General features: G+C 32.0%; 1 protein-coding gene and 1 long non-coding RNA gene across 12 annotated transcripts; one reads left to right on the forward strand and one right to left on the reverse strand.

The window, feature by feature from the left end:
* The first annotated feature begins 3,278 nt into the window (after nt 1–3,278).
* LOC128921807 (uncharacterized) lies at nt 3,279–5,066 on the forward strand. Of its 2 annotated transcripts, XR_008471112.1 has the most exons (3): nt 3,343–3,595; nt 3,669–3,981; nt 4,075–5,066. It is a non-coding gene; the product is annotated as an uncharacterized LOC128921807 (long non-coding RNA). The 2 variants fall into 2 exon arrangements; XR_008471111.1 differs by having other exon boundaries at nt 3,279–3,595; nt 3,669–5,066.
* Nucleotides 5,067–7,946: 2,880 nt separating this feature from the next.
* LOC105212746 (glycogen-binding subunit 76A) lies at nt 7,947–16,976 on the reverse strand. Of its 10 annotated transcripts, none has more exons than XM_054230212.1 (3): nt 16,707–16,976; nt 10,241–10,430; nt 7,947–10,169 (listed from the first exon to the last, which is right to left on the reverse strand). In XM_054230212.1, exons 2-3 carry the CDS (start codon nt 10,406–10,408, stop codon nt 8,520–8,522), a joined length of 1,818 nt encoding a protein of 605 aa, XP_054086187.1. In that variant the 5' UTR covers nt 10,409–10,430; nt 16,707–16,976; the 3' UTR covers nt 7,947–8,519. The 10 variants fall into 10 exon arrangements, with proteins under 10 accessions (XP_054086187.1, XP_011183319.2, XP_011183328.2 ...); XM_011185017.3 differs by lacking the exon at nt 16,707–16,976 and adding an exon at nt 16,512–16,659; XM_011185026.3 differs by lacking the exon at nt 16,707–16,976 and adding an exon at nt 16,489–16,631.
* Nucleotides 16,977–17,697: the final 721 nt, after the last annotated feature.

Genomic DNA, 17,697 nt, shown 5'->3' on the forward strand with positions numbered 1-17,697 from the left:
ATTATATGCAGATTTCGGATTTTTTAGTAACTATATCCTGTAATTAATTATTATTATTTTAAAAAGTCTCTTTTCGGATTTCGAAACAAAATATTTCAATGTTGGAGGCTAACATCGAAAATCGGAGAATGTACTTTTTTTACTTATATCTCAATCTCCCGTAAAAAATTAGTTTGGTTCAATACCCAGCCGAGTGTTGTACAGTGTAATTATTTAGTACTTACGTGGCGTATGAGTAACTTCATTTAAATTTCTTTGTAAATACAAAATAACAGATGGGTATTATGGGAGTAATGCTTGCATTTATGTATACTACAATAATTGTACTTAGTTAATTATTGTCTAATTATAAGTAATTATAGGTTTTTTCTATTGTATATGTATAATGTGTATGCAATATGAGGTAATCTTGTTCATCTCTCAAAAATTTTGATTATCAACATGTATACTGTTTATAATTAGTTTCACAACTCGCCAACTCACATACAATTACGTTATTTTCAAATATGCTATGGATTATATATTATACAGTATTTCATTATTTAAACAAGCTGTCGAAAAACATGAGAGTATTCTATTTATAATTATTTATTATATATAATGGTGAGATACAGGCCCTTATTGTGCCATGGAAAGGCCAAAAAGCAAATGAAACTTTAATTAAGAACTAGCTATAATTAAGAGTAGTGGAATATATATTCTTTAGGGCACATATATAATTAAATGAAAACACGCGATTCAATGTGTAAGTGTAGCGAAGGCAAAGTGTTGGAATATGTTGAGTATTTTTTTTATAAAGACCAAACTTTTAAACATTTTAAATTTAAATATTCTTACATTTTGTCTTGATTTATTAATACAGTTTGAATTTCCTCACCATTCTTGAATTTCAGAATTTAAAAATTATTTACATTGGAGCTAATGAAATTCTCAAAATATTTATATTATATTTAGGAATTGATATTTCATTAATCTGGCAACGCTTTCTAAACAAGTTATATATTTCCATAAAGTACATATGTACTTATATACTCCTATATGTATGCCACATTTCTCCACATCTTCCAACACTTTGCCCCCGACACCCTTTACACATAAGAGAAAATATTCGTATTTGAATAAGAATATTAAAAAAAGAAAATCTCGAAAGTGTTGTGACGATGAAGCACGTATTGTAAATCTTATGTTATACGTAAATAATAAAAAAGGACAGTTTATATAATAAGACTTACATTAACATACTACATAAATAACTGCATAACATACTTACAGACTAGTACATATATTGAAAAAAAAACAAAGACACATTGCACTCAAGTACGTATGTACATTAGTATGTAATAAGTTATTGAAAGTATAGCCAAATAAGTATACATTTGCCAAGGCAAGGCAAATGAGAGCAATTACTATATACATACATATACATATACATATAAATACACTTAAACATATGTATAGTTATATACATGTATACATACATACATACATACATACATACGTACGATTATAATGTAAATCCCTGCACACGTGCCAGGAAACGACAACTTTGGTCTGTTATATTAAATAAAATAGATCATTATTTATAAAAATGCACCACACCTACGAGTAGATAACCAAAACTTAGAGAATATGAAAACAAAAACGATGTTTCCAGCATAAATGTTTTAAAAACATATAATAAATAGTTCATATATATATAAAAAAGAAAGACAAACATCACAAAAAATAGGCAAATAAAAACACACGAAAAATATAAAATTGCATTTGTTTCTCTTTGTTGCTGGCGGGAACTCTAACTTATTTTGTGGTGGATCATAAAAATTGGGTAAAATGGCAATATTATTATACGTGAGCTTACCAATCATGATTCAATTATAAAAGGTTTGTTAAGTAGTGACAGCAAAGTTTTGACACTGCGGTACAAAATGTTGTATTTGCGAAGGAAAGAAAAAAGGGAAAAATGTATTCGCTTTTCTTGTGAACGTAGTTAAAATATATTCTAAGTAGTATAAAATATACTACTATTCTCGAACCAAAATAAATAATTAGCATGAACATACGTACGGTTTTCTTCTAATAATGGTTTGAATTTTTAATTTTTATGTAGGTGAGTGACGTCCAGTGCAGAAAGTTAATATCTATTTAATATTAATAGTCATATTAAAAATTTTTCTCCATGAAACAAAAATTTTATTTTATTTTCGGAAATTAGTATTAATATTATAAAATAAATCATCAGACACATACTAACATATTAGTCTGGCAGAATTTGAGAGAGTTACAAAAAGATCCGGAGTTGAAGATATAGTCACAATTTCATTCATTGCGCGACTGCTCTGAAGAATTCTCAGAAAAATCTCAAAATGTATTATTCAGCTGTTATATATTTATCCAATACTTTTATCTTCGATCAAATATTTAGTATATTTCTACTAGACTTGACAGTGTTAATTTCGGGAATGTATATGAAACCTTTGAAATAAATCTTCAACCATCTGAAAATCGCTTGGTTCTCCCAGACATACATGTAGTACATATGTCTAAATATTACGGTTCCGTTACAGTTCGAAATATATTCCTAATTTCCTTATGCGATAAACAAGCAAAACAGAAAAAATAGTGAACACTTTTTATTTAAAATTAGTTTTAAACAGTAATTATGTAACAAAAATTTAAGATAACTGGACTTCATTTAACTCATTTGTTCTTCCAACCATGGCAGTCAAATTAATCTTCTTATAACTTCATATCTCTTCTTGTTACTTTCTGTTTTAAACTCTCTTTTGATACGAAATCTCGGTCTCCAATCTCGAAACCAATCTGCAATCCTTGTAACTGCGCATTTTTGGCAATCGACTGTTTTGGTTTTTCTTCAATCGCACAATTCCCAGATTCAATAAAAAACGCGAATAAATTATCCTCTAGATATACATAACCGTATATGTATATAAACGAAACGATTATGTTGGTTTTTTATATTAAAAATATAATTGAATCTAACAATTTATTTGAATTTCTGTAAAATTCATTTGTCAATAAAAAAAAATTGAAAAAAAAAAATATAAAAATTAAACAATATTGTCTATCTGCTACTATTTATAACTTTTTGAACAATTTTCTGGATCAATTTCGAAAAAAACATTATTGTTTTGCTAATGCAGAAGGGTTGTCAAAAGAGAGTGAGAAAGCTGTTTACTTACCAAACCTTTTATAATTGAATCAAGCTTACCAATATTGTCCATTAAATTACAACAGAGTATATCCAATAATCTTCCTACTATCTATGTATTCTCAGTAATCTTTCTGAAAAAAAAATAGTCGAAATAATGCAACCCTATTTTCAATTGCTTTTCATAAATAAATGTCTGGAAGGAAAAGTCACATCAGTTTATTTTCGAATTATAAAATTTAATAATTTTGCTGCAGCAACAACACCAATTCAAGCTAGCTCTAGTACTGAAAGTTCAAAATGGATCTTCTGATTGCGTATCGTTTTACCGTTATTACATTAATGATAAGTTTAACACTAATCGTTCTTATGCTCCGTATGACACTTAATGTTAAGGAAAAGAAATAATTTGCAAAATGTCGTTAAGTAAATATTGAAAATCTACATTTGTATAAATGTTGTGTGCATAATAGATTTTTTAATAAACATTTATTTTCAGAGCTACGAATTTGAAGTGCCAGAGAGAAATGAGAGCAGATGCCTTTGTATGGACACCTAAAAATACCATGCAAGTTCATACGGCCCGTCATCAAATTTGGAAAACTTGAAAATACATCGAATGAACTAAATCGGACCATCATTATAGTGATACTTTCTTAATATACTGAGAGATCATAATATTTGAAACAAAGGCCTGTTTTGTACTAAATGAATGAGTTCTGTTATTTGCCGGTTGTGTTACGTTATTTGCGAAACTGCAACCAGTTTCAATGGTTATTTATACATATTTATGGACTGATAAATTAAAAAAAGTATGATTAATTGATAATACATTGTTTGTTAAAACATGAGTACATATGTCGAAAATGGTGTTTAATTTTATATTTCTTGAAATATTCTTGTAGAGAGGTGATTATATAGAATCTAAGTCGGAAGTCCCATTACTGCTATAGGACACATCACATTAAATTTGAACTTTCGCGATGAATGTAAGAACAGCGTATACTGCAAAGAAATATTAGCAACAATATAGAGAACAATACAAATATTTTCAGAACAGATGCCTATTTCATGAGATATCTGTATGTAGCAGTCCCCATAAAGTATTGCCAAAGTAATTTCTAGTATATCTACATACATACATGACTTACTCTAGCGATGAAATATTAAGCCGTTTTAATACCTTGGTGCAAAAAATGTTTCCGTATATAAATTAGATTAACAGAGAGATTAACAAAATGTTGAGAAAACTACATACTAAGGACCCACCCATCTTTTGTTTTGAATTGAATTCGATTGACTTTAAGTATTTTATTTTCTTTCCTATTTATGTATATTGAATATACATATTGCCCCATGCAATTCTTGTTGATAGTTTCGCATATTACTAACATTTGCAATCTACATATGTTGAAATTTCTAATTTTATGCACTTTCAAAAATAAATGCCAGGAAAGAAAAGTCTCAACAATTTATTTTTGAATCATGTCATATATGTACATATATTATTAAAGAATAGTTTTCTGCTTAGCAACAACATCAACTCAAGCACAACAGCTTTAATATTACGAGTTCGGAATGGATCTTCTGGTTGCTTATCGTTTTACTGTTATTACATTAATGCTAAGTTTAACACTGATCGTGCTTATCCTTCGTTTGACAATTGATGTTAATCAAAAGAAATAATTTGCAAAATGGCGTTAAGTAAATATTGAAAATTTACATTCCAAAATACATATGAAATTGTAGTACCAGTGGGCGTTGGAACAGACGAAATAAGCGCAGTTGCCACATTAAAACACCAATAAAGTTTTTTCATGCAGACAAAAAAATTTATTGGAAACCAGGCGTTGAACTCAATAACTGACGAGAATGCAGGGCGACCACGTTGCATGCGTATATAGGAAAAATAATAGAGACCCTCAAGAATAAAATATTTTTATACATATATTAACGAAAAAACAAATGCAGCAACCAACAAAATTATAACACCTCTAATCAAACTATCAACATAGAGTCGGCTGGACGGTTATCCACAAGTGAACACGAAAGGACTTAGCTAACAAAGTTTTGCCAAATGGTTTTTAGTATAGTATAGTCTTTAGTTTTATATATTCGATAACTTTATTTGTTTTATTTTATATCTTTCTTATTTATATTTCATATTCATATTGCCTGAGGACTGAACTCATTGGCAGACTTGAATAGTACTTACCTTCTGTAATCATCTTCGAGCGAGCCAATGATTAAATTCTTAATTTTTGGGTAGTACCAAACCTTTTAGACAAATCTGCATTTGAGGACTCTAACAATCAATTCAACAAGTACAATGGATACATTTATCATCCACTTGATCTAATCAATATGTAAATGTCATGTATCCATATCGGTATATTATATAATATATTATATGAAGATCCAAAAAACTTGGCTTTTATTTGCGTTATGCTACTAAAGCGAACCAATGCGAGCAATTTCTAAAACGATTATACGCGATAAGAACAATCACGTATGCCAATAACATGGGTAAAGATAAAATGCCAATCAGTATGGCATATAATTGTCGTAAAAACAACGAATTAGACGCACAAACAAATACAACTACATATTTACCTACAAACCGAGATATGATGACTCATAAAGACCATCAGATAACGTTCGCCATATGGAGGAAAACAGTTAGAGATATGAACGAAAATAGGCATTAAATTGGTTTGTTGAAGATAAACATACGTTGCTTAGAAAAAATATATACCTTAGCATAAGCTATGAATTAACAATATTGACGGTTATCAAATTAGTGCGGCAAAATGTTAGATGAAAACTGTATTTTTATACTCTCGCAACAACGTTGCTACGAGAGTATTATAGTTTTGTCCACATAACAGTTGGTTGTAAGTCCTAAAACTAAACGAGTTAGATATAGGGTTATATACATATATCAAAAGGATCCGGGTGACGAGAAAAGTTCAAATCCGGATATCTGTCTGTCCGTCCGTCCGTGCAAGCTGTAACTTGAGTAAAAATTGAGATATCTTAATGAAACTTGGAACACGTGTTCCTTGGCACCATAAGAAGGTTAAGTTCGAAAATGGTGCCATAACTAAGCTATAAATAAAGCTATGGAAGTAAAATTTGGTATGAAGGATCACACTAGGAAAGGGCATATGTGGATGTAATTTTTTTGGGGAAGTGGGCGTGGCCCCTCCCCCTACTAAGCTTTTTGTACATATCTCGCAAACTACTAAAGGTATATCAAGGAAACTTTCTAGAGTCGTTTCTTTAAGGTACTACCTTATGCAGTCCAAAAATGGAAGAAATCGGATTGTAACTACGCCCACCTCCCATACAAAGGTTATGTTGAAAACTACTAAAAGTGGGTTAACTCAATAACGAAAAACGTCAGAAACACTAAATTTCACATAAGAAATTGCAGATGGAAGCTGCACTCAGATTTTTTTACAAAATGGAAAATGGGCGTGGCGTCGCCCACTTATGGGTCAAAAACCATATCTCAGGTACTACTCGACCGATTTCAATGAAACTTGGTTTGTAACAGTTTCTTTACATCCCAATGATATGTTGTAAAACTAGGCCAAATCGCTTCACAACCACGCCTACTTCCTATATACCAGAACTTTGAAGTCCATCTGAATCGTTCCTTTTACAATATATAAAGTAAGCACTAGTGAAGATATCGGTGCAGAACTTTGCACAAATACTACGTTTATAGTGTGGTAGCCCCATTCTAAAAATCGCCGAAATCGGACCATAGGTTTTTAAGGCCCCATATATCGAACTCGAGGACCTCGGTGCTTCTAACCTAATATTATGATTTCCAACTTTCAATGGACTGTATACAATATATATGACGAATATGTGGGTCAAATTGTGTATAATATAATATTAATAAAGTTAAATAAATACATTGCGAGAGTATAAAATGTTACAACCGAAATTAGTCCTTACTAGTTTGATTATCGAATTATTATATTTAGTAAACTGTCTTCCCTTTAGAATATGCACTAAGGAATGAATCGAGTTATAAGTGGTGTATTTAAAAAATAACGGAAATTTAAAACCCATACTTATGAAGAAAACCTTAATGGGCCGTCATTTTATAAGCACACGAAAAGTCACTGATAGAATCAAAGGCTATTCCAAAAATTGAGTTTGAGAAGTGTTTCGACGATTGAGATTGAATTTTTTTTTTTCAAAAAAACGAACATTAATCAAAGCCAATCATTCAGATTTATGAGTGTGTATATTTAATTATACAATAAAAATTAAAAAAATTGCATTAATTTAAAATAAAATTATAAAACTACTACAAAACAGAAATTATTTTAAATTAAAAATAAATAAATATGTATGTATAGTATTATTGCATTCGATACGTAATTTACACAAAATTTCTTTTTTTTCATAATTCTCATTCTCATTTTGTTCTGAATTTTGTAACTATAATTGTTGTTTGTTCTATTTTATTTTAGTTTTAATTTTATTGATCACTTCTTTGTTATACAAAACGGCAACAGTTTTAGGGAGATTTTTCTAACAGCTCCACGTTTCACTATGTATGTATATAGGTGTAGTTTTTAACTTTTTCTTTCAAAAATATTTTGTTTCATATATTTGATTCACTTCATATACGTATATACACACACATATATGCACACATACAAACAGACACATATAGGAATATGTCTGTATAAATAGGAAAATTCATATATTTATTAGCTAATAACTCATAAGCACATAAGCGTACAAGTGTGTTTGAGTATATTATAGGCTGCTAACCCGCTATTTTATTGTTTGTATGTGTATATGTGTGCGTGACTAAATTGTTGTTAAAATAATTTAGTTTTTAGGCATCTGTTCACATATATAGTATAATATACTATAAGTAAATTATTCTTATTTTGTCTGTATGTATGTATGGATGTGTGCATATACGTACATACATGTCTGTAGATTTATAGTGTGTTAATATTTACAAAAACTATACATAATTCCATACATATAATAAGTATATATGAATGTAACGTTCGTGATTTTGCTTGTTCTTTGGCTTTGGAAGGGTGGGTTCACTTGTTATATGTATGCATGTATGTATGTCTGTATGTATGTAGGTGGATAGTTAGTAGGAGTCTTGAGAGTATTTTCCCTGAATTCTTTTGCTAAATGTCTATATCTATGTGGTGTATATTCGTGTATATATATATATATGTGTGTGTGTGTTTGTGTGTGTTCGTATGCAGCTGCACTGTATTAATAACATTGTAATATATATATATATATATTTATTTGGTTTCTTTAACATTTCATCGCTCAACATGTCTCCAATACCCTAGTAGAAGGAGCTGCACCATGCATCACCGACGGTCGGACTAAACAAGCCAGCCGTGTGACTTGTGGTCGTCCGCACGTGTATTGGCTGCGTGGTTGCACTAGCGGGCGTTGAAGCTGGCAAGCATTGGAAGCAGTAATTAGTTCCATAATTGTTATCCCAAAACTGTTGGCCTTTACATTGGAAACGTACAGCGAATTCAATGCGCTGACCAATTTGCAAGGAATTACCGAACAGAAAGAAGGTGAACTTATCAGAAAAGCCATCGCAAGAGTTTTCGGCATAGTTCGCCTGCAAATCGGCATAGCTACGCCAATTATCCAGTGAGTAACGTATGTGCACTGACTTGTTAAAATCCAAATTACGTACGCGCACCGTGCCGGTAATCGTCTGATTGATGTGATCCGTTACCGCTGCGTTCTCCAGTGAAACTTGCTTCTCGCGCACAAGATCCAAAAAGTTCGGCAGTCCACCGGGCTGCTGAAATAGCGGCATTAGCAGCTTGTCAGATTTTGGTCCAAGCTGTATGGGTGGTTCCGATTCCAATACTTCCAAATCTTCAAATGCAGATTTCGGTATTGTTGGTATTTCGTCGAGAAACGTTTTGATATCGGCCAAATCGAGTCCCAACACATCCGCAAAACGCACTATTTTCTTGCGACCTGGTGTACCCGGTGGTGTTTTACCGGTTTTCAAGGACGAGCAGCGCCTTACACGTTGCGGCCGACAATCGTCTTCGTCCTCTTCGTGTCCATCGAATGCGGACTTTTCTTCTTTGGTTTTTTTTGGTGTATGATTAGTTTCAGTGGTTTCCTGAGTGCTTGTACGGGTCGTCGACTCGTCTGTTTCTAACGAGTCTAACCCTATTTGTACTTCATTTTGGGCGGTATTTTCCGTATTGCTGGTTTCAGTCGTCTCAGTGTGCAATTGCTCGATATTGTCAAGATTTATATGTGCATCAGTTTCAGTGTTGCCATTGGAGAGATTAGTGTGCAATGTTTCGTAAGCAATATTGTTTTCGTTATTTGCTTGTATTTGCATGGTCTCAATAATATTACCAATGCGTGCGCTATGTTCTTGCAGTTCATTGATAATCTCATCTTGTATGGTTGCCAAATCCACAGTTGTTAAAGTTTCGTCATTTTTCTGTAGCTCCACCAAAGGCTCGTCTTGTAGTTCCTTCTTTGCAGCCGCTGTATTATCAATTTCGTCCTGATTTTTGCAATTCTCTGCAGACACATCATCAGGTGTGTCATGCGCATGCTCATTCGTGTCATAGCCATTGTGTAGTGTAGGCACAAAATCAGGTGCGACACTTGTAGCTTCCTCATTATGAATGTGATCAAAGTACGGCACATCTGTGGAACCGCGACTACTTGAGGTCGACGCACAAATACAACCGGATTCGGCCGCCGAATTGTGTGGTGTATTCGATGCTGTCTCGATAAGTCGCAAATACTCACACTCATCAACTGGACTGCCTGGACTTTCTAGTTCACAGTCAAAATCGAAGAACGAATCGGACTCATGACGTAGCGGTTGCAAGTCGGTGACCGCTTGCTCAGAGTCATTTGTGGTTTTCCATGTGTTTGTTGAGTTGTTTTCATTGATTATAGACACCTCCTCGGGCGATAGTACGCCATCGTCATTCTGCAAAAATATATTCACATAAAATGTTCTTTAATTATTTACGAATGCAAATTAATTAATTACGAACGTACCTGTGTGCCCAATGTGCGTAACTTGGAGGATAAACTACGCGCGAAAGCCTCGGCTCTACCACGACATGATGACATGCCTAGTGTGGGAATTACAGATATTATACTGCAGGATTTTGTGTCGGGGGTGCTACTATTCTCATTCAAAGGAATATCGCCGGGACCGTTCATTGGCCTTAACCAGAGACTCGATCTGAAAGTAAAGAAGTAAATGTTTATTAAATATTCGTGCATTTTAATAATCGTTAACATGTTCTTCAAGTTCTCTGTTAAAAGCAATACGAATTTGAAGCGTGAACTGCTAAAAATTACTAAGTTTTATAAATCGTAATCGAACTTAGTTGGATTGGCTATAATCGCTTAAGCGGTTTCTACGCCAAATATATATGTATATATATATAATCGAACTTAGTGGTATATAAAAACTATCGAGAGAATCTTTGTTTTCTTTTTGTTTTGAACAGTTAAGTTATTTACAATTAGTTTAATGTACTAGAGAAAATCGTATGAGCTCCTTTAAATGAACTACATTTACTCTACTTCTGATTACAGTTATATAGTCTTCAAAATTAGAAAACAATGAATTTGAACGCATATTTAAAAATCAAAACGTTTATAACCTAAAACTGAGCTTGTTTTCAGAAATCACTCCTCAATTAGTATACATGTTTATATAAATTGGAAATAATATAATCGAATTATGAGCAAGTTAATGCTTAATGCATACGCTAATGATAACAGCTTGTAATCTAATTGACTTATGAATTATACAACGAGGCATTAAATAATGCAAAAATCAATAAAAACAAATGAAAATCGAAGGAAATTCAACAACGAATTTTGCTTGTTTGTTTTTTGTTATTGTTTTTGGCTTTTTCGATCACACTCTGCTTTTCACAGCTAAAAATATTTCACTCTCTAACTTAGTGGCTTGGCGCGTGTTAAAAAAAAGAAGGAAAATTAAAGCAAATTAATTTAGATTACTTTTTAGTAGGTATTTATGTATATACAATGTACGTTTGTACATACATACATACATATATGTATACACATCATATACTTATTGGTAAATAATGGCGAAGCGCAATTGTTTATGTACAGCCAAATAGCAATTAAGTGGCACATAAATAATTTTCATTTCGCTTTTTAGTTATCTCAATATGAAAAATCGCTGCAATCGAATTTGCACGTACATACTCTGTATGTGCATATGTGTGTTTGTATGTATGTAGATACTTAATACAATACTGTTATTTATTTGGCGAAATAATCTCTTAATTTTTAAAACCGCATGGAAAAAGAACTTTTAGCAACTTGCATACATACTAGCCATATATTATATGTACGTATGTATGTATTTATTTACTTGTTATACCATATAAATGCGATTCCCAGCAAGTTGCTCGAACAAAATGTGCATATAAGCCTTAAGCATACATATCTGTATCTACTTAGTATGTAGGCATTTATCGTGTAGACAAGTTTTTCGGCTAGAATTATCCTAACGAATGAAAATAAGTCAATATATATATAAGCACTCAGCAGAAAGAAAATATTTAATAAATAAATTTGTGTGTGTGTGTTTATAATAAAAATAATAAAAAGCGAAGCCTTATTAACGTATGCAAATTCATATGCTGTAATTGAAAGGAGCCCAACCGACATGACTCAATAGAACAAATAGTCAATAAAAATGCTTTCAAACTTTCTTCGCTACACACACTTCATAAAGAACAGTCAAAATGCTAATATAGTCAAAAAAGTTTATGAAAAGTGCGCATATAAAAAAATAAAATAAAAAACAACCTAAATGGAGATATACTAGAGGCATATTTAGCAATAAATTAAAAATAATTCACTGTCAACTGGTAAATAACATTTTCTATTGCACAATAACATTTCAAATAAGGCAATATTTTAAGAAAAAAAAAACAAAAATATTTAAGATCATTAGCACTTACTCTCGAGTAAGTGTCTGTTTTGATGAAGTGAACACCCGACTATGAGAATAGCAACAGCTTGCTTTTGGCAATCGTTATAAACTAAAAAATTTAATATTTACTGGTTATTTAAACTTTTCAGAAACCACAAAAAAATAATTAATTGAGTCTTTCACAACAATAACGAAAGTACATTCTTCTGTCTATGAATAAATAACATTTTTCGTTTATTTCTATATAATTAGTAGTATTATTACTTGTAGTAAATAGTTTGTTTTATCCAGTGTGTACTGTACACGAAAATATAACATAAAATGTATACACTTTGCAACTATCTTCCATCTAGTCACTTTGTAATTCACCAAAATACCCAACACGAAATAATTTCAATTAATACTCGACTATGATGTCATACTATAAGTATATCTTTATAGTACAGATGCTAACGAGCCCCTATTACAGAGTGCCAATAATTGAATAATTTTCCGCATACAATACATAACTAAATATGAAAAGAGCAGCGCTAATCAAATAACAATAGGCAACAATATTTTGACATGTCACACGGCAGCTGACAGCCGCATTCGCTACTGCGTGGCATATCAGCTGACAAGCCGAAGAGAAACCCTGTATTCGAGCCTATTAATTATTTCGGCAAAACATTTGATTACTATGCGCTGTAACTAATATGGAAATCAGGCTGATGATAGTATATTTACAGTTTGCGAGATTATTTAGGTGCATATATTCTGAAATTGTTATTATTATTTAAATTATTAAGGGGGGGTAACGTTTGTTTCGTCGAAAAGAGACATTTTTTCATGATTTTTTTTTTAGAAAAAAATATTGCTGTAGGTTTATTTTACTTATTATTATATGAAAGTACAACATTTGAAGGATACTTAAAAAAAGTTTTATTGAAAAATAGCGAGGAATAACGGATCTATCGTCGATCTCTGCAGGCACCTTCGAAAAAAAGTTGTTGTGCGACGTCATTCGAGAGCTATATATGAAGAATATTTGTTCAAAATTTCAAAACGATCGATGCAGTAGTTTTTTCTGTAGGCTGGTCACCGACTTTAAAAATGACATATTTGGGAAAATCGATTCAAAGTTTTGTACACTCAGCGCAGGTAGCTGGAGGTACCGTTATTCAACCTGCTGTAACTTCGTTAGTTTTTCTTCGAATGACATAAAAATTTTACACAATATTCTTGAGATGTTGATGGTTCAGAAAAAAAGTTGTCAAACCTTAAGGGGGGGCTTAAGGCGACATTTCGTCACTGCAATAGACAGTAGTTTGTAGACAGTTATATAAGAATGCCAGTTACACATTTACTAGACTAATACTTTCTTAGATATGTATGTAACGGAATTCCGCTTCAGAATTGCCTCACAACCTTATGTAAGTCTGTTAATTTTACTACAATATTATCGCTGCGAGTATACGGTCAGCTTAAACGTCACCCATCACGTGAATTGGAATTTGTCATAATACTTCATGAAAGCGAAAATATCTAACAAGCCACGCTTTATTGGCTTGCTGACTTTGAGCAAATTAAATCATAAACAAATTACTTCTAATTGCAAAAAGCAAAAAGTGGAACATGTGAGTGAGGCAAATTTAGAATAACAACAACGTTCATATATGTGCCAATTAAAAATAAAATAACAATTTTGTTTTCAATAAATTTCGTACTGAGTATTTACAAGTTCGTGGCATTTACAAGGTCACTGGAAAGTGGTTTGTAGAAAGACGATTGAAATTTTGGTAAAAAACCAAGGTTTTTTTCAGTAGTCAAACTTAAATTGCTTTAAATATGAAATATTTTGAAACTCGCTTGTTCAAAAATTTAACTGGCCTAAATAATGATATAAAAAATATATATATTGTTATTATTATAAGTGATTAAATTTTCTTGTTTGCTTTAGTTAAGCATAATAATTAGTTTTTATTTTGTTTATTTTAGATTGGCAGTATTTAGATATTTAAAATTATTCCTAGTTTTAAGTAAAACTATTTTGAAACTTTAAAAAGATTTCTGAAAAATTTGTTTTGGAAAACAAAAACATTTTCTCTTACTTATTTATTTATTTTTTTTTTAGCATAAAACCGCAAACCCAGCAAGTTGGACCCGGTTAAATTTCATTTTTTGTCATGTAAAGTAACTGCTGCCAATGTTTAAAAATGTAAACAAAATAATGTACATATATACTGAAAACTTGCTGATATGTGGCTGCATTTGCATGTATGCAGGGTATATAGTACAAATATATATTATCTCCCTCGTATATATGTATGTATGTGGCTATATGCGCATATGTGCATATAAAACTTTGGCAGCGCAGATTCCGGTTCAATATGAAATCAGCTGTCACGACTGCACCCGCCACCTTGCTTGTTCTTACCATTAAAAGCGATTAATTAATTTCACTGCGCAGAAATTTTTCAGATTCAGATTTTCCACTTGATAAAAAATGCAAAAGTAACTAATTTTTGGCAAGAGTTTTCATAGTCGCCAAGTTGAAAAATAAATAAATTTATTAATTCAATTATTTCAATGTTAAATTTGTTTATTTATATTTTGAGATTATTTTTGTATTTTTTTTTTTTTGTTTTTTTTTTTGTATAAGTCACTTGAGAACCGCGTGATATTATTAAATTTTCACAGCTGCTTTCATGCCAATGCTAATATTTTACTATTTCTTTAAAATAACTTTCCATTAGTGGAACTTGCGGTCACACATGGCGGTTAATAACCAAAACAAAATTGAAAACACACACACACACCGAACTAAGTAAATAAGAAAATGACACTTGCGTATATGGACTAAGTGTGTATATAAGTGTATATACATATATATATATACGTTATTCAGATGTACACACAGCGCATGATATGTACAAACATACAAAATAAAACAAACTAAAATAAATTTTCGGCATTTAAAAATAGCTTTAAGAAGTGCAAAAAAAAAATCTCAAATTGATAGCGAATTAGTATTAATTGAAGTGATGACCCTTTGCCCTGCATACATTCTTTTACACATATATATTGACATACATACATACTTATGTACATATGCACAGTTAGTTGTATGTGACGTGAAGCAAAAGACATAACAGTGCGCAGAAATTTAAATTTGAAGTTAATATTTTCTTATTTTAAGTAAATATGTATGTATGTATGTAGCTGTTCGCACACAATCTCTGGCTACGCGTCTCCTGCACCCGGTTAAGGGTATTAAAAATACCTGTCACACTTGATTAGCTTTCTTTGTTTATAAAAAAAATGATGATTTTAAATAGTTTTCGTGGGCGCTTATCAAAACAAAAGACTTTTAATTAATTTGTTTAATGACACTTGCTCACTTTCGAAAAAAAAAATGTATTGCTATTTGAACAGAGGCACTGCTGCTGCACTTGAACGAGTTAACGACTTGTGCTTTTGGTGTTATTATTTATTATTTGCATTTTGCATTTTGTATTTTGTATTATTTTTATCAACTATGCGTATACATATGTACATGGCATTTGGAGTTGTGTGTCCACCTTACAATTTTTGCTTTGACCTTGCGTAAAATTTCTCTAGTGAATTGTCACGGATTTAAAGCAGCCAGTTGCGAACGTTTATGTTTAATTTGTAGAACATTTTATTTGAAACAATTTGTAATTGTTATTTATTTTGATTCGTTAACACATTTATCAATATTTTCTTATGTTTTTATTTTTATTTATTTTTATTTATTTTGATTATTATTTATTATTATTAGTTTTTGTAATAAGCGAACGCATGAACTACACGAAAAGACGAAAACACACAGAAAGTTCACTTTTAATATTTGACTTCTACCGTTGCGTCGCTTGTGTGCTCGTCTTCATCTTGGACACGGTGCGCACAATAAGAGTGTCATTCAAGGGTATTGCAAGGTCGTAGCGCGCAACTTGACGGGTGTATGGCTCGTTGGTATACGAATCCACGGCGCTTGCTTTAGCGTCATCTGTAGTCCTCCGCTCTCCGTTTCATTATTTGTATCTCATTTTGTTTGCTAATATCACCCTGCTCGCTGAATTTTCGGTAGGTAGGTAGGTAGGTATATAACTTTTTTGTTTTGATTTTTTTTTTTTCGTGAATTTTCTCTTCTGACATTCGGCACGAGAACCGACTTTAGATACTCCCAATTAGATTTGTTCAGATACAAAATAACACAACAGCTGCTATACTTAAAATATATATGCATGTACATATGTGCATATGTATGTATGTATACACTTATGTATTTAGAATAACAACACAACACAAAATTGACTTGTTCGTATGTTGGCAGCATACAGTAACAACTGGTACAATTATTCACGTGCCGCTATTATGTATGTAGTTAGACATGTGTAGTACGTGCCACAAGTACCATTCTAAGTAGTACGAGTATAAGCGATAAACTTTCTCAGCCGAAATTTGGCATTTGAGTGGGCGCTAAATCGCCACTGTGTATATATGTTTACAAGAAATGCAAACAAGACTGCTCACCAGAAAGGCCCTATAGTACAACATGCATGTGCACATACAAACAAACTCATATTGTGTACATATTTGTAGTAATCATTTATGTTTGAGTTAACTTGTGTGCGCTCTTATCTCTCCGGTGCGGTCCGGTCAGCTAGGTCGGGCGGTCGATCTCACTCTCATGTGCACCGAACGTGTATCGTGTGTACAATCGTATATACGCATGTTTATTTCGCGGTGGCCACTGCACTCCTGACTTTCGCTTTCAGTTTTTGCATTTCGATAATAATTTTTGTGTCTCGCTGCTCACTCGATTGGCAATACGCTGCAATTAATTAGAGTTTCATATACGAAGTACTCGTACTCGTACCACACCACTCGTGATATGACTATCAAGTTGATTTGTTTATGCGCTCATATCACGCTGATTATCAACAATTGTTCCAATGTTTGCAAAAACCTTTGCACTTGCACTGTAGTTACGAGTATTTCGAATGTGCTCCGCATGAATATCTCTCAGTTGCTCACACCTATAAATACGAGTGTAAATTAAAGGTATTTAGCAGCGGTCGAGCAAAACAAGGGTGGTGTAAGAGATTCAGAGAGAGAACCAGATACAAGTGACTTTTATGTTCAAAACAAAAAATGAGAGTGAAAATTGGCAGTGTTGCCACTAAAATGAAAATATTTTCACGGCAGTATAGCAAAAATTATTAATATTTGTTGATATTCTTTCAATATTTTCATATTTACAGCATTTCATGTTGGACACTATTTATATATGGTCCGTATGTGCTATCTGTAAGAAGAATAAGTGAAAGCATTTCAAATATTTGTGTAGCATATCGAATGAAACCACAATAGAAACTGTTTGCATGTTTGCATGTTTGCTTTGGCAAACATTTACTATCGATAAATAGCTCAATGAGAACTTTGAGCTTTATTCAAGCATTCACATACCAGTTATCGACATGAATTCATTATCTCTCGATTTTGTATGTGTGAGAGGCAAATT

This window comes from Zeugodacus cucurbitae, chromosome 4, assembly GCF_028554725.1.
Source record: "Zeugodacus cucurbitae isolate PBARC_wt_2022May chromosome 4, idZeuCucr1.2, whole genome shotgun sequence".
Taxonomy (NCBI): domain Eukaryota; kingdom Metazoa; phylum Arthropoda; class Insecta; order Diptera; family Tephritidae; genus Zeugodacus; species Zeugodacus cucurbitae.